The sequence below is a fragment of the Salmo salar genome, chromosome 01 (genome assembly GCF_965601325.2).
Source record: "Salmo salar chromosome 01, fSalSal1, whole genome shotgun sequence".
Taxonomy (NCBI): domain Eukaryota; kingdom Metazoa; phylum Chordata; class Actinopteri; order Salmoniformes; family Salmonidae; genus Salmo; species Salmo salar.
Window position 1 is genome coordinate 104055917 of NC_138291.1, and position 21473 is coordinate 104077389.

The 21473-nt window shown below is 48.2% G+C and overlaps 1 protein-coding gene across 4 annotated transcripts in view; it reads right to left on the reverse strand.

Moving 5' to 3' along the window:
* Nucleotides 1–360: 360 nt before the first annotated feature.
* fam135a (family with sequence similarity 135 member A) overlaps nt 361–21473 on the reverse strand; it is a 54426-nt gene continuing 33313 nt past the window's right edge. Inside the window, exons 9-22 of one of the 4 annotated variants that reach the window (XM_082978522.1) lie at nt 20990–21067; nt 19567–19616; nt 19097–19252; nt 16662–16735; nt 15443–15597; nt 14752–14946; nt 11605–13690; nt 8505–8665; nt 7002–7093; nt 5987–6084; nt 4456–4607; nt 3258–3368; nt 2984–3097; nt 361–2365 (exon numbers count right to left, since the gene is read on the reverse strand). In XM_082978522.1, coding sequence (XP_082834648.1) covers nt 2160–2365; nt 2984–3097; nt 3258–3368; nt 4456–4607; nt 5987–6084; nt 7002–7093; nt 8505–8665; nt 11605–13690; nt 14752–14946; nt 15443–15597; nt 16662–16735; nt 19097–19252; nt 19567–19616; nt 20990–21067 — 3728 coding nt within the window. In that variant the 3' untranslated portion in view covers nt 361–2159. Of the gene's footprint in view, nt 2366–2983; nt 3098–3257; nt 3369–4455; nt 4608–5986; nt 6085–7001; nt 7094–8504; nt 8666–11604; nt 13691–14751; nt 14947–15442; nt 15598–16661; nt 16736–19096; nt 19256–19566; nt 19617–20989; nt 21068–21473 lie in introns of all 4 variants that reach the window. The other 3 variants (XM_082978518.1, XM_045687075.2, XM_045687074.2) reach the window with 3 other exon arrangements.

Sequence of the window (21473 nt, forward strand, 5' to 3'; positions counted from 1 at the left end):
TTTCATCCAGGCTCGTCCTCTTCAAGTCTAGATAACCTTTTCATCCAGGCTCGTCCTCTTCAAGTCTAGATAACCTTTTCATCCAGGCTCGTCCTCTTCAAGTCTAGATAACCTTTTCATCCAGGCTCGTCCTCTTCAAGTCTAGATAACCTTTTCATCCAGGCTCGTCCTCTTCAAGTCTAGATAACCTTTTCTAGAGATGGAATAGATTAGAAACCATACCACTGCCTATTGTTTTTTTCTCTCGCAGGGTAAGGTGATCATCATGCAGTGGAATCCAGCTACACTGCCATCTAGTCAAACATTTGAGTTCTTAACTTTCAACCAAATTGCATAAATGAGCAAAAAAAGACCAACAAATATTTATAATACATTTATTTAATGGTAAAGAGTGCAATGATACAAACCATTTTCACAAAGAAATGAGAAGTTGATTTTATATCTAAAAACAATACTCATGTTAAAACCATAAATAATACACCCACCCATCCATGACAGAAATACTCTCCATGAACCAAGATATGTGCTATTCATAAGTACTGACCCTTGGCTACACCCCACCTTTACATCTGGGTCGTATTCATTTGGCACCAGGCGAAAGAAAACACAATCAAAACAGGGTTCTTCCCTACATGAACTTGTCCAATAAGCAAGGCTTTCTTTGCCTTCTGTTAGAAAACGTTTTGCTACGGTGAGCCCTAATGAACACGACCCTTCTGGCTATAACAGTTGAACAAGTTTATTTAAAACCCCTTGTAATAAAATGTTCTCATGCTTTAATCAAGCAAGGCTCGTATAATGTTCCCAACACCAGGTTGGGTTTAGTGTTGTGCACGATGCTGTAATGGCAAAGTAACAGCATACAGTATAAAACCTAGCTCTGCTCCATTGCGCAACGAGTTGTCTCTTCCCCTGTTCAGGAAGGCTCAGCGCCAACAACCTGCACCGAACGCCCTGGTCCAGAGCTATAGAAAACCGCAAAGCCTTATAAGTCCCAGGCTGCATTGTCCGAGTTACAATCAAATTGATTCCGTTAAGTTAGTTCGACTAGACTGGAAGCCTTTACCTTTGTAAAATGAAAAAATAACACAAATGAAAATTCTGATAGTAAAATATGTACTTAGTAAAAATGACCATCCTCAGTAGAAAATCTGTTTTTTATACAGTTGTGGTGCAAATTAATGCAAGAGTATAATAGTTTAACTTTACGACTAATTTGTTGTTGTTGAAGAAAATGCACCTTTTAAATAAAGGTGAGGACAATATGAGAAGATGAGTTAGCTCACCATTTTTAGCAGCTACATTTCCAGATCGGTATTGCAATCGTCTTAATAAATGAATGGTTTGAACAAAACCATGTGAAAATATAACAATTTCATAGATAAATAACACTGAAAAGACTACAATATGATAAGGAAAACCATCCCCCCACCACAAGTACATTCATAAAATCAACTTGAAATCATCCTTTGAAAAATGGAAGTAGAACAATAAAAATTAGGAACATTCACTAATAAACCGATAAAAAAATGAACTAAAAAAAATAAAAATAAACACTGATATTAGAATTCTGACCTTCCATATGGAAGCAGATGCATCTATAAAACCATACGCGTCAACCAGATACAATATTGAGAATTGGGTTTTGGATGCTGTGAGGTAATATAAGCTACACATGATAGAAATAGCATCACTAGATTGATGGTCTAGTAATTATATTCTATGTATGCTCCACGTTCACCTCTCTTCCCCTCTCCCTCCAGCCACAGGTTTTATTTGCAAGCCTGGTCCCAGATCAGTTTGTGCAGTCTTGTCAACTTCTATGGTCATTGGGTGGAGATGGGCAGAGATCTCACTTCAGCACCACTGACATGGTCTTAAATGTGTAAACTCCTTCCACCCGGTGACCTCCACAGGATACAATGCATACATTCTTTTGGCATGTCAATGACTATAGGAGTTGACCAAAACAGATATGGGACCATGTTATTGATTGGGAGGCCCCCATTCTCCCTCCTCCAGTTATTGATTTGATTGGGTGGCCACTCCTACTTCCTACTGAAAAAATGTCCCTCCGCTCCAGCCATTGGTTAGATTGGTAGAGCCCCACTCCCATCCCCCCTTCCAGCCATTGGTTGGATTCATAGACCCCTCCTCTCCTACTGAAAGAACTTCAGGCCTGCGACCAGGAAGAACTTCTCCAGGAAGATTTCCGAGTCGAGGACGGCGATGTGTGCTGCTCGGCCAATCAGGGAGTTGGCGGTGTTGGGCAGGGCGTGGATGACATCGTAACGCACCAGGTTACAGTCTCTGTTCTGGAGCACCGGCAGCAACAGGTTCTCTATCATCTCTACATATACCGAACCTGGGAGAGAGGGGGGTAGAGGGAGAGAGGGAGAGAGGGGGAGAGAGAGGGGGAGAGAGAGGGGGAGAGAGAGGGGGAGATGGATAGGGGGAGAGAGGGGGGGAGAGGGGGGGAGAGAGGGGGGGGAGAGAGGGGGAGAGAGGGGGAGAGAGATGGATAGGGGGAGTGAGAGATGGATAGGGGGAGTGAGAGGGAAAGTGAGAGAGGGAGGGGGAGTGCGAGAGGGGGGAGGGGGAGAGGGCGAGAGACAGAAAGGGAGTAAAAGAGAAAAAAGGGAGTGACAGAGAGAATAAGAAGAATAAACTCCATTTAGAAGCGTGTGCATACATTTTACATCTGGGTGGCCCGGGAATCAAACCCACAATCCTGGTGTTGCAAGGGCCATGCTCTAACCAACTGAGCCGTACACGACAACAATCAATCAAATGTATTCATGAAGCCACTTCGACATCAACAGTTGTCACAAAGTGCTTAACTGTAACCCGGCCTAGCAAAGCCCCAACAGCAAGCAGCAGCAAGAGGAACCAGGCTATTGGTCCAGTAGCTTGTCTACACTGTGAACAAATGTCCTGTAGGACACATGTTTGTGGCCTGCTCTGATAAATATGTAGGGCCCACCTGTTTGTTTGTCCTTCAGGGCTGTCTTACACATCTCGATCCTGGCTGAGTGATACGGGACGTAACGATCCTGCAGAGAGCCCACTAACACCACGTTCCTGAAGTGATGAAGACCTGCCACAACACATTGACACAGCACACCTGTTATTCATGGAACAATAGACAGCAAGCTTCATTTAAATGCCCAGCAGAACAGATGGATACCAGGCTTAACAATGTAACACATTGCACTGTAAAAAACATCAACAAATTATCTTTACTCTGCTCAACTCACCAGATTTCTTGCTAAGCTTGTAGAGGAAGGTCTGTCTGGGATCAGAGTGGTCTCTGCAGGTGAGCTGGAGCAGGGAGCCAGACTTCTTCCACTTCTGCATGAACCACAGGCCTGGAGGGAGGAAGGAGGAGGAATACAGGGGTTAAAGACCGACTAAATCAACCAGGGTGAGGAAGACAATGACTTGTTTCCTTGACTGAGCGTAGCACACTGCCGTAGTTAAAGGGAAATATTCCTTCAACATTTTCACAGTACACTTTCCTGGAATAGTATTCATCATTTTATTTATTTTTAATTGTAAGCTAGGAGCTTTTTAAATGGAATGTTGTATCCTGTGTTTTTAAAGTATTGTCTAAATGTCTCCTCCGCTTCCTCCTGCATGCATTGTAGCCTGCCTCAGCCTCACCACTGAGCACCACATCACTGTCTGGCTCAGTAACCTACTCTCTGTAAAGCACAGTTACTACAAATTAGTAACCTATTTAAATGATCCGTTTAAATGTTAGCTTCTGACATCATCCTTCTAACTGGCTAAGTACTACTAGCCAGAGCCCTTCAGCTTTACTGCAATAGAAGTCTCTGCAGGCAGCTAGCCACCTGTCTGACTGACATAGCCCATCTATAAGTGACTACCAGTTTGTCACACTCATCAGTTTTTGCTTGTTTGGTGGATGTCTGTAGACACTGCAGGAGTCATGGGACGGTTTTAAAACTGCCTTTTGTACGGCATCTCGCAAACACACTGCGAGCATGAACTAAATAAATCTAATAAGGCAGGATATTTGGCAGATTCTCAAAATCCCAACTGGTGGCCAGTGGGCCGAATTTGGCCCATGGATGGTTTTATTTGTCCCCCCCCCCCCAAGTTTTCTGAGCAAAAATAAATAAATACAAATTGTGTGAGGAATTTTCATCATTGGACATAAAAGATGCTAAAAACACCAGGAAAACAGCTCCAAATGAAGTGAATTTAAGAAATCTGTTCAAGTATTCCCATGCATAAAAGAGACACGATCTTATACAAATATAAGCAAGGTTTGAAACTGCTGTGTTTTAGTCAAACATTATATTTGGGCTTCTTGCGGTCAATTTGTATATTATTTATAATTGTTCCGGCGCTCCAGAAAAGAAAGAAATCGGTCCCTGTCTGAATCTAGGTGATGATCCCTGCTGTAGAGGGTATAGTGTAGAGAGATACCTGTGTTGACCAGAGCAGAGCTGTTGTACAGGGTACCCAGGTGAGGTCCAGACAGAGAGAGGAAGGTGTGAAGTCTGCTCAGGTAACATTTAAACCTGGGTCTGGTCAGTACTGAACGAACTATCAGGTTCCCCAGGGAGTGGCCTACGAAGCTGAGAAACAGAGCATATAGATACAAGTCAGAGATCACGCAGGACCTCAAATCAAACAAGGCAACAGTAAATGTGTCATCCCCCATGAATGACGCAGCCCCCCTATAGCTTGGGCCAATCAGTGTCCTTTTGTAAATGCCGGATCTCTATGGCAAGATGCATCATTCACCCAAGTTTCCTCAGAATTGGGCCAGTGGTTTCTGAGATATCATGAGGGACTAATGTATTAAAGGACCGAGACAGATCCCCTCCCCAATTTCATGGTGGGGGACAATTAAAGATGGCTGATGTGGAGAGCACTGTTATACAACAGGGGGCATCTCAATAGTATTAAGCTGATTCAACTTCTTGTCTTCTTTCCTCCATCTGCACTGATGGAAAAGGGGTGACCGGCTGGACGGTGGGGACGGGGCGACCGGCTGGACGGTGGGAACGGGGCGACCGGCTGGACGGTGGGGACGGGGCGACCGGCTGGACGGTGGGGACGGGGCGACCGGCTGGACGGTGGGGACGGGGCGACCGGCTGGACGGTGGGGACGGGGCGACCGGCTGGACAGTGGGAACGGGGTGACTGACTAGACAGTGGGAAAGCCAATTCATGGGTGCTAGAGATCCACTATGTTGCTTCATCCCATTATTACTTCTTTCCATCAGCGCAGATGAAGAAGAGGAGAGCGACACACTTCACATTTCAGCACCCATAGTAGTCAGACTGGGCAAGAAGAAGAGACGGTGAGGTTGGAACCCATATGTACCTGATCTTAGAGACGGTGAGGTTGTAGATCTGAAGAACCCATATGTACCTGATCTTAAAGACGGTGAGGTTGTAGATCTGAAGAACCCATATGTACCTGATCTTAGAGACGGTGAGGTTGTAGATCTGAAGAACCCATATGTACCTGATCTTAGAGACGGTGAGGTTGTAGATCTGAAGAACCCATATGTACCTGATCTTAGAGACGGTGAGGTTGTAGATCTGAAGAACCCATATGTACCTGATCTTAGAGACGGTGAGGTTGTAGATCTGAAGAACCCATATGTACCTGATCTTAGAGACGGTGAGGTTGTAGATCTGAAGAACCCATATGTACCTGATCTTAGAGACGGTGAGGTTGTAGATCTGAAGAACCCATATGTACCTGATCTTAGAGACGGTGAGGTTGTAGATCTGAAGAACCCATATGTACCTGATCTTAGAGACGGTGAGGTTGTAGATCTGAAGAACCCATATGTACCTGATCTTAGAGACGGTGAGGTTGTAGATCTGAAGAACCCATATGTACCTGATCTTAGAGACGGTGAGGTTGTAGATCTGAAGAACCCATATGTACCTGATCTTAGAGACGGTGTGTTTGTAGATCTGAAGAACCCATATGTACCTGATCTTAGAGACGGTGAGGTTGTAGATCTGAATGTACTGAACTATTTCATCCAACAGCCGGTCTGTCATCTGCTCAAAGTCAGCAAACGTGTCATTCTGTGGGGAAAACAACAAAAAGTCAGACCTAAAGTTCTACAGACTGACAAGGACACGGCATTGTTTACTGCACTTGCATAAGAGGATGCAGACGAAACTGCACTCCCATGACAATACTGCACTCCCATGACAATACTGCACTCCCATGACAATACTGCACTCCCATGACAATACTGCACTCCCATGACAATACTGCACTCCCATGACAATACTGCACTCCCATGACAATACTGCACTCCCATGACAATACTGCACTCCCATGACAATACTGCACTCCCATGACAATACTGCACTCCCATGACAATACTGCACTCCCATGAGATGAAACTAGAAAAAATTCCTATTAACCATCCATTGTTGATTGTCATTCAAGAACGAATGGACCTGAACTACATAACATCCCATAATAATGTGAAGTAAAGAGGCAGATGAGGTAGTGTCGGTTGGTTTAGGTGTCACTCATTCTCATAGTTGGTTTTTGCTTGTTTGGTGGATGTCTGTAGTGTCGGGTTGGTTTAGGTGTCCCACAATGAGGTAGTGTCGGTTGGTTTAGGTGTCCCACAATGAGGTAGTGTCGGTTGGTTCACGTGTCCCACAATGAGGTAGTGTCGGTTGGTTCAGGTGTCCCACAATGAGGTAGTGTCGGTTGGTTCAGGTGTCCCACAATGAGGTAGTGTCGGTTGGTTCAGGTGTCCCACAATGAGGTAGTGTCGGTTGGTTCAGGTGTCCCACAATGAGGTAGTGTCGGTTGGTTCAGGTGTCCCACAATGAGGTATTGTCGGTTGGTTCAGGTGTCCCACAATGAGGTAGTGTCGGTTGGTTCAGGTGTCCCACAATGAGGTAGTGTCGGTTGGTTCAGGTGTCCCACAATGAGGTAGTGTCGGTTGGTTCAGGTGTGGTACACTATGGTTAGTTACCTGGTTGCGTTCGGACATGAGGAAGTCTATCCTAGCTCCAGGTAGTCCCAGCTCCAGGTAGGTCTTCACCAGACGCAGGTCAGCACTGTTACCTGGAAGACACAGAATGAAGGAACACCCAAGATATTTCACATTAGACCTGGGTTCAAATACCGTTTGAAATCTTTCAAATACTATGAGCGATGCATTAATTTATGGCTAGGGGTTCTGATAGCGGAACGTTTCGACACCATCCGGTGAAATGGCAGAACGCGAAATTCAAAAAAAATGATTTCAAATATTTTAATTTCATACATTCACAAGTGCAATACACCAAATTAAAGCTTAACTTCTTGTTAATCTAGCCACCGTGTCAGATTTAAAAAGGCTTTACGGCGAAAGCAAACCATGCTATTATCTGAGGACAGCACCCCATCAAACAAACACATGACAATCATAATTCAACTCGCCAGGCGCGACACAAAAGTCAGAAATAACGATATAAATCATGCCTTACCTTTGAAGAGCTTCCTCTGTTGGCACTCCAATATGTCCCATAAACATCATAAATGGTCCTTTTGTTCGATAAATTCCGTCGTTATATATCCAAAATGTCCATTTATTTGGCGCGTTTGACTCAGACAAAACACCGGTTCCAACTGGCGCAACATGACTACAAAATATCTAATAAGTTACCTGTAATCTTGAGCCAAACATTGCAAACAACTTTCCTAATACAACTTTAGGTATTTTTTTACGTAAATAATCAATCAAATTTAAGACGGGATAAACTGCGTTCAATACAGGATGAAAACAAAGTGGAGCAAGCTTTCAGGTCGTGCGCCCCTAACAAACAGTACACTAGACTCGACCCTCGTTCTGAACAGGGCTACTTCTTCATTACTCAAAAGAAAAACATCAACCAATTTCTAAAGACTGTTGACATCCAGTGGAAGCGATAGGAACTGCAAGCAAGTGCCACAGAAATCTAGATTCACATACAAAACCCATTGAAAACTCTGTCACCTCAAAAAAAAAAAATCCTGGATGGTTTGCCCTCGGGGTTTCGCCTGCCAAATAAGTTATGTTATACACACAGACATAATTTTAACAGTTTTAGAAACTTTAGAGTGTTTTCTATCCAAATCTACATGCATATCTAGCATGTAGATCTATATGCATATCCTGCATGTAGCATGTAGATCTATATGCATATCCTAGCTTCTGGGCCTGAGTAGCAGGCAGTTTAATTTGGGCACACATTTCATCCGGACGTGAAAATACTGCCCCCTATCCCAAACAGGTTTTAACCTGTCTGGAACACCACTACTGGGGCTTTCCTATTGGTTCCATTGCCAAGTCAAGCTTGATCAAGCCCAGGTAAAGGATTTGAAATGATTTCAATAGTATTTGAAACCAGATCGGTTTTCAACATATCGGACCACAACATGTCCTGTGCCAAAAGAACTGAAGCAGATAACAAGATGGGTTGATTATCTGACTAAATTGATAAAGTGTAGTTACCATCGAGGCCGTGGACACAGACGATGAGGTGGATGCCCTCGTCACAGTTGTCATCCTCCTCCAGGCTAAAGTAAGGAACACTAGAGGCCAGGTCTCCCACCTCACTGTACAGGAACCCTGGTAGTCTCAGCTGCTTCAACTCCTCTTTGGCCGCAACAAAACTACACCACCAGGATAAGGAAGACATTTTTATTATTTGCCTGCCCAGTAATGTTGATTAATAATATCAGCTATTATGATAATCATAATAATACTACTACTGTACACTGAGCATATGCACAGTTTACAAAACATTAAGAACACCTGCTCTTTCCATGACATAGACAGACCAGGCGAATCCAGGTGAAAGATACAATCCTTTATTGATGTCACTTGTTAAATCCACTTCAATCAGTGTAGATGAAGGGGAGGAGACAGATTAAAGGAGGATATTGAAGCCTTGAGACAATTGAGACATGGATTGTGTATGTGTGCCATTCAGAGGGTTAATGGGCAAGACAAAAGATTGAAGTGCCTCTGAACAGGGTATCGTAGTAGGTGCCAGGCGCACCGGTTTGTGTGAAGAACTGAGGACAAAAGGGGGGTGCAATGCAATATAAGGAAGGTGTTCCTAATGTTTTGTACACTCAGTGTATATGCCATATAGCAGATGCTTTAATCCAAATTGACTTACAGTCATGCATGCATACATTTTGCATATGGGTGGTCCCAACGGAAATCGAACCTACGACCCTTGGCGTTGCAAGCGCCATTATCTACAGACTGAACCACAAAGGACCACATTAATGTGCAAATGGTGCATCATCCCTGTCAAATCAACCTAATACAGTAAAGATAACGGAGCAACATTTCCCTAGCTAAGGCTGAAGACATAACCATCAAAGAAGCAGAACTGAAATGATTGAACTGTAGGACATGAGATGACTAGACTGTAGACTGAAGGACATGAGGTGACTAGACTGTGGACTGTAGAACATGAGATGACTAAACTGTGAACTGTAGGACATGAGATGACTGGACTGTAGGACATGAGATGACTGGACTGTAGGACATGAGATGACTAGACTGTGGACTGTAGGACATGAGATGACTAGACTGTGGGACATGAGATGACTAGACTGTAGACTGTAGGACATGAGATGACTGGACTGTAGGACATGAGATGACTGGACTGTAGGACATGAGATGACTGGACTGTAGGACATGAGATGACTGGACTGTAGGACATGAGATGACTGGACTGTAGGACATGAGATGACTGGACTGTAGGACATGAGATGACTGGACTGTGGACTGTAGGACATGAGATGACTAGACTGTGGACTGTAGGACATGAGATGACTAGACTGTGGACTGTAGGACATGAGATGACTAGACTGTGGACTGTAGGACATGAGATGACTAAACTGTAGGACATGAGATGACTGGACTGTAGGACATGAGATGACTAGACTGTGGACTGTAGGACATGAGATGACTAGACTGTGGACTGTAGGACATGAGATGACTAGACTGTGGACTGTAGGACATGAGATGACTAGACTGTGGACTGTAGGACATGAGATGACTAGACTGTGGACTGTAGGACATGAGATGACTAGACTGTGGACTGTAGGACATGAGATGACTAGACTGTGGACTGTAGGACATGAGATGACTAGACTGTGGACTGTAGGACATGAGATGACTGGACTGTGGACTGTAGGACATGAGATGACTAGACTGTGGACTGTAGGACATGAGATGACTAGACTGTGGACTGTAGGACATGAGATGACTAGACTGTGGACTGTAGGACATGAGATGACTAGACTGTGGACTGTAGGACATGAGATGACTGGACTGTGGACTGTAGGACATGAGATGACTAGACTGTGGACTGTAGGACATGAGATGACTAGACTGTGGACTGTAGGACATGAGATGACTAGACTGTGGACTGTAGGACATGAGATGACTAGACTGTGGACTGTAGGACATGAGATGACTAGACTGTGGACTGTAGGACATGAGATGACTAAACTGTGGACTGTAGGACATGAGATGACTGGACTGTGGACTGTAGGACATGAGATGACTGGACTGTGGACTGTAGGACATGAGATGACTAGACTGTGGACTGTAGGACATGAGATGACTAGACTGTGGACTGTAGGACATGAGATGACTAGACTGTGGACTGTAGGACATGAGATGACTAGACTGTGGACTGTAGGACATGAGATGACTAGACTGTGGACTGTAGGACATGAGATGACTAGACTGTGGACTGTAGGACATGAGATGACTAGACTGTGGACTGTAGGACATGAGATGACTAGACTGTGGACTGTAGGACATGAGATGACTAGACTGTGGACTGTAGGACATGAGATGACTAGACTGTGGACTGTAGGACATGAGATGACTAGACTGTGGACTGTAGGACATGAGATGACTAGACTGTGGACTGTAGGACATGAGATGACTAGACTGTGGACTGTAGGACATGAGATGACTAGACTGTGGACTGTAGGACATGAGATGACTAGACTGTGGACTGTAGGACATGAGATGACTAGACTGTGGACTGTAGGACATGAGATGACTGGACTGTAGGACATGAGATGACTGGACTGTAGGACATGAGATGACTGGACTGTGGACTGTAGGACATGAGATGACTGGACTGTGGACTGTAGGACATGAGATGACTGGACTGTGGACTGTAGGACATGAGATGACTAGACTGTGGACTGTAGGACATGAGATGACTAGACTGTGGACTGTAGGACATGAGATGACTAGACTGTGGACTGTAGGACATGAGATGACTAGACTGTGGACTGTAGGACATGAGATGACTAGACTGTGGACTGTAGGACATGAGATGACTAGACTGTGGACTGTAGGACATGAGATGACTAGACTGTGGACTGTAGGACATGAGATGACTAGACTGTGGACTGTAGGACATGAGATGACTAGACTGTGGACTGTAGGACATGAGATGACTAGACTGTGGACTGTAGGACATGAGATGACTAGACTGTGGACTGTAGGACATGAGATGACTAGACTGTGGACTGTAGGACATGAGATGACTAGACTGTGGACTCACGCTTTCATCTGTGGTGTGGGGGCGCTGTCATACCAGCGCAGGCTGTTGGAGGTGAGGAAGGTGGAGGGGGTAGGGACTAGAGGTCTCCCCTGGGAAGAGCCCACTGAGCTGGGGGCCAGGGGGGAGCGGATAGGGGCACCGTAGCCTGGAGGAAGACCCCTGGGCTCCTGAACATGGTCCAGTCCAAACTGTTCAAACAACAGACTCCTCCCTACTGCCCCTCCATCCCCTTCATCCTCCTCCTCCTCATCAACGACACCGTTCACGAACGCCAAGCCATCTCCTTCCTCGTAGAAGCCGTTCTCTATCATCTCGTTGTCCTCTTCCTCGTCTTCCTCCACAGGCGGCCCCGGCCCCGCTCCGGACAGTATCCCCAGGGTGATAGCTGACGTCTCTACAGGGCTGATCTCGGAGATGTCTGTGCTGGAGCGCGAGCCAAAGTAGTTTTCTACCAGTCCCTTCTTGACCAGGTCACTGCTGCTGGCGGTGGAGTTAGAGGAGGGGTAGGAGGCTGTCTGGGGCTCACTACGGGGGGCACCTGGACCCCCTACGGCCCCCTCAGAGAAACCTGTTAACAACCTGGGATCAGTGTTAAGTGTTGACTCAGAGGTTGAGGAAAAAGTCCTAGGAGGCAGATATTGAGAAGCAGAACCCCCACTAGCGGTGGTGTTGAGGCCCATCCCAGCGTCGGGGTGCGTTTGGCTGGGTACGGAGCAGCGTGTTGGGACTGATGGTGGTGGTCCTCCAGAGAACACCAGGCTCTGTTGCTCCTGTACCAGAACGCTGGACTTCCTCATTCCCCCTTGGCCTGGTGGCCCCTCGGCCTCCCCTCCTCCTACGCCGCTGGAGCCCCTGGACACAGACGTACCCCCCTCCCCCTCGTCATCCGAGGGCAGCGAGTTGATGGAGGTGAGGGAAGACTGGACGCCGCTGACCGCGCTGACTGTGCTCTCCGGGTTGAGGCCCTCTCCAGCCCCCATGCTGCCCTTATGGACAGAGGTGGGCTGGACGGGCCGGGGAGCAGGGCTGAATAGGGGCCGTTCGGCCTGCTGGGGGCCCAACTCCGTCTCAGGGGCCCCAGCCAGCCCTCCGGCCCCACCCTGGGTAGCCAGCTGGATAGCGAAGGAGCTGGGCTCGCTCTCGATACCAGAGTCAGAGAGACGGGAGGAGGCACTGGGGACTGCAGCACCTCCGTCTGGTGGCAGCCTGATACAATCACCTTTCACCTGCTGTAGAAGCACCAGACCTGGCCTCTGACTAACCTCTGTCATTACCTCTCTACCCCCAGGCCTGTCAGACACCTCAGACCTCCAGTCTCTCATAGCAAGGTGTTTAGAGTCGGACATACACAGGTCTGTCTGGGTGATTTCTGGGATCTCTCTTTTGGAGGTCCCATCCCCATCCGTCCGACAGGGCAGGAGAACTGTCACTGTGTCTCCTTGGTACGGGTCCTTGTCACTGGGTTGGACCTCGATGTGCCTGAGTCCAGTGGTGGTAGAACCAGGTGTGTATTGATCGGGCAGCTGCTGGCTGTAGTGGTCAACGGCAGCATTTTTGTGAATTACTTGGTTATTATCTGTGGTGGTTAATCCGGCTACAGCACCAGGACCAGCCTGGGCCGGCTTGTTCTGTGGGTCCAAGCTCACTAAGGCTGTGAAGTAACCTTTCTGGCTAGCCACGCCACTAGCTACTAGGACGTCATCCTCAAGGAGAGAGTCAAAATTAAGAACAGCATTTGCCTGTCCAGCGGTGGTGGTGGTGGTAGCACCAGGCTCAGGAAAATATTTGGAGATCCTAGTCCTTAGGTCAGTGTTGGAGTCTCCCCCAGTCACCCCCAGCAAGGCATCCCTCTCCCCCTGCTCCCTCTCCTCCCTCTGCTGCTTCAGGCCAGCCTCTCCCTGTCCCTGGGCCGCTCTGTCCTGGTCCGTTTCTCCATGTGTTAGCTGTGAAGGGTTAGCCGAGTTAGCGGCCTTCCCCAGGTTCTTATAGGCCACCAGAACCACAGAGTCCTTGGATCCCTGTCTGATGAGCTTCTTGGCGTTCTCCCTCTCCGTCTTGGCGTTCTTCTTCAGTTTCACCGACTTGCCTTTAATACAAAGAAAAAGTATTTGTTTTATTTTTAAGGGGTTTTATCACAAACCCAACGTGCTTCAGATGAACTGATAAAAGATCATGGTTCCCACTCTATTCAAGGAAGCATTGTCAAGGATTTGTCAGTGCCATATTTACCAAGACATAGTAACTATCACCTGAACGTGTAGCGTAGTAACAATCACCTGAACATGTATCGTAGTAACAATCACCTGAACGTGTAGCGTAGTAACTATCACCTGAACGTGTAGCGTAGTAACTATCACCTGAACGTGTAGCGTAGTAACTATCACCTGAACGTGTAGCGTAGTAACTATCACCTGAACGTGTAGCGTAGTAACTATCACCTGAACGTGTAGCGTAGTAACTATCACCTGAACGTGTAGCGCAGTAACAATCACCTGAACGTGTAGCGCAGTAACTATCACCTGAACGTGTAGCGTAGTAACTATCACCTGAACGTGTAGCGTAGTAACTATCACCTGAACGTGTAGCGTAGTAACTATCACCTGAACGTGTAGCGTAGTAACTATCACCTGAACGTGTAGCGTAGTAACTATCACCTGAACGTGTAGCGTAGTAACTATCACCTGAACGTGTAGCGTAGTAACAATCACCTGAACGTGTAGCGTAGTAACTATCACCTGAACGTGTAGCGTAGTAACTATCACCTGAACGTGTGGCGTAGTAACTATCACCTGAACGTGTAGCGTAGTAACTATCACCTGAACGTGTAGCGTAGTAACTATCACCTGAACGTGTAGCGTAGTAACTATCACCTGAACGTGTAGCGTAGTAACTATCACCTGAACGTGTAGCGTAGTAACTATCACCTGAACGTGTAGCGTAGTGTCCATACCCCATGAACGTGTAGCGTAGTAACAATCACCTGAACGTGTAGCGTAGTAACTATCACCTGAACGTGTAGCGTAGTAACTATCACCTGAACGTGTGGCGTAGTAACTATCACCTGAACGTGTAGCGTAGTAACTATCACCTGAACGTGTAGCGTAGTAACTATGATAGTAACTATTCCTATGAATAATAACAACACACCTTTGGACTTGGGCAGGTCTGGGCAGTCATCGGGCCAGGTTGTGTCCATCATGGTTGGAGGCCGAGGCTCCAGGATGGGGCTGGGGAAGGATGCTGCGGCAGCTGCAGTGGAAGAGGATGAGCTGGCCTTAGAGTTACCGGAGGACGTGGAGCCACTTCGGGGGTTATGTATGCCCAGCCACGGCCCGTCCCGATCTGAAGCAGGGGAAACCAGAGTATGGAGAAAATCTCAATGACCTTTATCCACCAAGTAGATTTACATATACCCAGAATTACATTAGGTGAAATGGTGCTGCCACCGTAAACTGAATCAACAGACAGAATATATAGAGGCGATACACAACAGATTAAATATATTCATAGAGAAAGACAAAGAAACACTTCCATGTTGCCACTTTCCAGTCTCACTTCAAATGTTCAAGGCACTTAAATGAACAAATTACTGTGATTGTAGAAATCATATTTCAAAGCGTGAATGTGATTTTCCCTGATTAATCACAAATTCCTGCTTTTATGACATAGCCCTCTATACATTCATCATAACCTAGCCCGAAAACAATATTTACTTTCCTGACTTTTCTAAATTGAAGTGATTACATCCCTGTTTTAAATAGCTGTCTCTCTAACGGTCTGCCATGTTACTCATAGAAATATAGAAACACAATCTATTTCATTCTATTTCGTCGCTGACCTTCCGTGATAGAGTCCAGGTATCTGTCCTCGAAGATGATTGGCAGGGAGCTGACGTCCCCGTCCAGGTCGGCACACGCAACAGGAAGTGGTGGTAGAGACAGGAAGTAGGAGGAACTCTTGATGGCTGTGGTCATCTGCTGGTGGCTGTGAGCACTGACAGAGGAGGGGAGAGAGAGAGAGAAGACGAGGGGAGGGGGGAGAGAGAGAGAAGACGAGGGGAGGGGGGAGAGAGAGAGAAGACGAGGGGAGGGGGGAGAGAGAGAGAAGACGAGGGGAGGGGGGAGAGAGAGAGAAGACGAGGGGAGGGGGGAGAGAGAGAGAAGACGTGGGGAGGGGGGAGAGGGAAGACGTGGGGAGGGGGGAGAGAGAAGACGTGGGGAGGGGGGAGAGAGAAGACGTGGGGAGGGGGGAGAGAGAAGACGTGGGGAGGGGAGAGAGAGAAGACGTGAGGAGGGGAGAGAGAGAAGACGTGAGGAGGGGAGAGAGAGAAGACGTGAGGAGGGGAGAGAGAGAAGACGTGAGGAGGGGAGAGAGAAGACGTGAGGAGGGGAGAGAGAGAAGACGTGAGGAGGGGAGAGAGAGAAGACGTGAGGAGGGGAGAGAGAGAAGACGTGAGGAGGGGAGAGAGAGAAGACGTGAGGAGGGGAGAGAGAGAAGACGTGAGGAGGGGAGAGAGAGAAGACGTGAGGAGGGGAGAGAGAGAAGACGTGAGGAGGGGAGAGAGAGAAGACGTGAGGAGGGGAGAGAGAGAAGACGTGAGGAGGGGAGAGAGAGAAGACGTGAGGAGGGGAGAGAGAGAAGACGTGAGGAGGGGAGAGAGAGAAGACGTGAGGAGGGGAGAGAGAGAAGACGTGAGGAGGGGAGAGAGAGAAGACGTGAGGAGGGGAGAGAGAGAAGACGTGAGGAGGGGGGAGAGAGAAGACGTGAGGAGGGGGGAGAGAGAAGACGTGAGGAGGGGGGAGAGAGAAGACGTGAGGAGGGGGGAGAGAGAAGACGTGAGGAGGGGGGAGAGAGAAGACGTGAGGAGGGGGGAGAGAGAAGACGTGAGGAGGGGAGAGAGAGAAGACGTGAGGAGGGGAGAGAGAAGACGTGAGGAGGGAAAAATAAAACAGTACAAATCTTCATTTTCTGTTGTGAATTGGTGGTTAATTCATCATATAAAAACAAACAAACAGAAACAGGACACCCACAGAAGACGTGTTAGTAGTTTGTCTTACTGTAGTTCCTGATAGGCCAGCGCCGTTTGTCTCGGGTGTTCCAGACAAAAGAAGGCCTCTGCAAATCTCCGCACCTCAAATAAGGAGAGCAAGAGACCAGAATGAGAACACATGAACAGTGTGAGGTGCTCCATGGTCAGCAGGGTTAGTGAGGTGCTCCATGGTCAGCAGGGTTAGTGAGGTGCTCCATGGTCAGCAGGGTTAGTGAGGTGCTCCATGGTCAGCAGGGTTAGTGAGGTGCTCCATGGTCAGCAGGGTTAGTGAGGTGCTCCATGGTCAGCAGGGTTAGTGAGTTGCTCCATGGTCAGCAGGGTTAGTGAGGTGCTCCATGGTCAGCAGGGTTAGTGAGATGCTCCATGGTCAGCAGGGTTAGTGAGGGCACCATGGTCAGCAGGGTTAGTGAGGTGCTCCATGGTCAGCAGGGTTAGTGAGGGCACCATGGTCAGCGAGGTGCTCCATGGTCAGCAGGGTTAGTGAGGGCACCATGGTCAGCAGGGTTAGTGAGGTGCTCCATGGTCAGCAGGGTTAGTGAGGTGCTCCATGGTCAGCAGGGTTAGTGAGGTGCACCATGGTCAGCAGGGTTAGTGAGGTGCTCCATGGTCAGCAGGGTTAGTGAGGTGCACCATGGTCAGCAGGGTTAGTGAGGTGCACCATGGTCAGCAGGGTTAGTGAGGTGCACCATGGTCAGCAGGGTTAGTGAGGTGCACCATGGTCAGCAGGGTTAGTGAGGTGCACCATGGTCAGCAGGGTTAGTGAGGTGCTCCATGGTCAGCAGGGTTAGTGAGGTGCTCCATGGTCAGCAGGGTTAGTGAGGTGCTCCATGGTCAGCAGGGTTAGTGAGGTGCTCCATGGTCAGCAGGGTTAGTGAGGTGCACCATGGTCAGCAGGGTTAGTGAGGTGCTCCATGGTCAGCAGGGTTAGTGAGGGGCTCCATGGTCAGCAGGGTTAGTGAGGTGCTCCATGGTCAGCAGGGTTAGTGAGGTGCTCCATGGTCAGCAGGGTTAGTGAGGTGCACCATGGTCAGCAGGGTTAGTGAGGTGCACCATGGTAAGCAGGGTTAGTGAGGTGCACCATGGTCAGCAGGGTTAGTGAGGTGCACCATGGTCAGCAGGGTTAGTGAGGTGCTCCATGGTCAGCAGGGTTAGTGAGGGGCTCCATGGTCAGCAGGGTTAGTGAGGTGCTCCATGGTCAGCAGGGTTAGTGAGGTGCTCCATGGTCAGCAGGGTTAGTGAGGTGCACCATGGTCAGCAGGGTTAGTGAGGTGCACCATGGTCAGCAGGGTTAGTGAGGTGCACCATGGTCAGCAGGGTTAGTGAGGTGCTCCATGGTCAGCAGGGTTAGTGAGGTGCTCCATGGTCAGCAGGGTTAGTGAGGTGCTCCATGGTCAGCAGAGTTAGTGAGGTGCTCCATGGTCAGCAGGGTTAGTGAGGTGCTCCATGGTCAGCAGGGTTAGTGAGGTGCTCCATGGTCAGCAGGGTTAGTGAGGTGCTCCATGGTCAGCAGGGTTAGTGAGGTGCTCCATGGTCAGCAGGGTTAGTGAGGTGCTCCATGGTCAGCAGGGTTAGTGAGGTGCTCTATGGTCAGCAGGGTTAGTGAGGTGCTCCATGGTCAGCAGGGTTAGTGAGGTGCTCCATGGTCAGCAGGGTTAGTGAGGTGCTCCATGGTCAGCAGGGTTAGTGAGGTGCTCCATGGTCAGCAGGGTTAGTGAGGTGCTCCATGGTCAGCAGGGTTAGTGAGGTGCTCCATGGTCTGCAGGGTTAGTGAGGTGCTCCATGGTCAGCAGGGTTAGTGAGGTGCTCCATGGTCAGCAGGGTTAGTGAGGTGCACCATGGTCAGCAGGGTTAGTGAGGTGCTCCATGGTCAGCAGGGTTAGTGAGGGGCTCCATGGTCAGCAGGGTTAGTGAGGTGCTCCATGGTCAGCAGGGTTAGTGAGGTGCTCCATGGTCAGCAGGGTTAGTGAGGTGCACCATGGTCAGCAGGGTTAGTGAGGTGCACCATGGTCAGCAGGGTTAGTGAGGTGCTCCATGGTCAGCAGGGTTAGTGAGGTGCTCCATGGTCAGCAGGGTTAGTGAGGTGCTCCATGGTCAGCAGAGTTAGTGAGGTGCTCCATGGTCAGCAGGGTTAGTGAGGTGCACCATGGTCAGCAGGGTTAGTGAGGTGCTCCATGGTCAGCAGGGTTAGTGAGGTGCTCCATGGTCAGCAGGGTTAGTGAGGTGCTCCATGGTCAGCAGGGTTAGTGAGGTGCTCCATGGTCAGCAGGGTTAGTGAGGTGCTCCATGGTCAGCAGGGTTAGTGAGGTGCTCCATGGTCAGCAGGGTTAGTGAGGTGCTCCATGGTCAGCAGGGTTAGTGAGGTGCTCCATGGTCAGCAGGGTTAGTGAGGTGCACCATGGTCAGCAGGGTTAGTGAGATGCTAGGTGCTACTAATCTACTCACTCTGAGTGTGTGATGCTCCACAGCCAGCAGGGCAGCAACATTCTCCTGCAGTGAGACCACCTCCAGGAACTGACCCCACAGAGCCATGAGGAGGGAACACAGCTGGGCCAGGTTCATATTGACCAGCTCTGCCAGCTCGTCCGGGCTCTCTGCCCTCTGCTGTTGGAGAGAGGGGGACATAGATTCGACCAGTATAGACACCAGGGGGCGCCACAAAGACAAGCTAAAACACAAACACAGGCCCTGTTCCAATACTTCCATGTTTCCTTGAGGTAAGCACATCTCTATTTGAGTTCAAATCCAATCATACTCAATGAAGAACTTAGTCCAGGAGTTTAAGTCCAAGAGTTTAATCTGGGTCAGGGAGACCTGCCATAGTGCTGGAAGTGATTAGTCCACTAAGTAGACCTATCGACTTGACTATGAAAAGGGCTCAGACAGTGAGCTGATGGCAGAAACTAATATCGTACCTTGACTTGATCACAGAGCTCAGTGAGACGGTTCTCAACGTCTAGTTCCTCTGGAGAACAAAACAAAGAGCATTAAAAGAGGTCCTTTTTTTGTTGTCAATTCCACAATCATATACAGATCTGTCAAGTCTGACAGACAGGCTGTAAAGTCAACGGTATCATTAGACATAAGAGCCAGTCAGATGGATGAAGAGAGGACAAGAAGATAGGAGAGAGCCAGAGAGAGAGCCAGAGAGAGCCAGAGAGAGCGAGAGCGAGAGAGAGAGACCTGGCCCCCAGAGATATGACTGTGACAGAAAAGGACTAGAAGATAGAAGAGAGCCAGAGAGAGAGAGAAACCTGGGCCCCGGAGATATGACTGTGACAGAAAAGGACTAGAAGATAGAAGAGAGCCAGAGAGAGAGAGAGACCTGGCCCTCAGAGATATGACTGTGACAGAAAAGGACTAGAAGATAGAAGAGAGCCAGAGAGAGAGAGAAACCTGGGCCCCGGAGATATGACTGTGACAGAAAAGGACTAGAAGATAGAAGAGAGCCAGAGAGAGAGAGAGACCTGGCCCTCAGAGATATGACTGTGACAGAAAAGGACTAGAAGATAGAAGAGAGCCAGAGAGAGAGAGAGACCTGGCCCTCAGAGATATGACTGTGACAGAAAAGGACTAGAAGATAGAAGAGAGCCAGAGAGAGAGAGAGACCTGGCCCCCAGAGATATGACTGTGACAGAAAAGGACTAGAAGATAGAAGAGAGCCAGAGAGAGAGAGAAACCTGGGCCCCGGAGATATGACTGTGACAGAAAAGGACTAGAAGATAGAAGAGAGCCAGAGAGAGAGAGAGACCTGGCCCTCAGAGATATGACTGTGACAGAAAAGGACTAGAAGATAGAAGAGAGCCAGAGAGAGAGAGAGACCTGGCCCTCAGAGATATGACTGTGACAGAAAAGGACTAGAAGATAGAAGAGAGCCAGAGAGAGAGAGACCTGGCCCCCAGAGATATGACTGTGACAGAAAAGGACTAGAAGATAGAAGAGAGCCAGAGAGAGAGAGACCTGGCCCCAGAGATATGACTGTGACAGAAAAGGACTAGAAGATAGAAGAGAGCCAGAGAGAGAGAGACCTGGCCCCCAGAGATATGACTGTGACAGAAAAGGACTAGAAGGCGGCCCACCTGTGGAGAGAAGGAAGTGTGTGAATAAACGACAGACAGAGGACTATGACAGGCACTGACCTCTAGGACTTATAGTGACTGAAAGACTGAAGTATTGAAGCACACAGAAAGATGACCAGGTATGTGGGAAAAAAGAAAGGAACCAAAAGAGGAGAAAGCAAAGAAACCAAACGGGAAAAGAAAAGAAATGAAGAAGCAGGATGAATTGAGGGTAGAGGGAAGGGACGGAGGGGTAGGGTTCAGGTAGGGGGGGACATACCTATGAAGACGTGCCTTTGGTCTGGAGGGAAGGGTCTTCTGAGTACTCTCTCATAAAGGACTTGCATGCTGGGCTTGGCTAGTAGGAGTGATTGGCACATATATAAGGGCATGTTTAACCTTGTTGTTGTTACTATGCCCTCTAAGGTTAGAATGGATTAATAAGTACTTGATCATGTTCAGGATGAAACGTTTGTTTTGACTGTAACTAACAGTCTGTGAAGGACCAGACCACAGCTAGTTGTAGGGAGGAGAGTTGATGTTGTGACTGTGACTAACAGTCTGTGAAGGACCACAGCTAGTTGTAGGGAGGAGAGTTGATGTTGTGACTGTGACTAACAGTCTGTGAAGGACCAGACCACAGCTAGTTGTAGGGAGGAGAGTTGATGTTGTGACTGTGACTAACAGTCTGTGAACGACCAGACCACAGCTAGTTGTAGGGAGGAGAGTTGATGTTGTGACTGTGACTAACAGTCTGTGAAGGA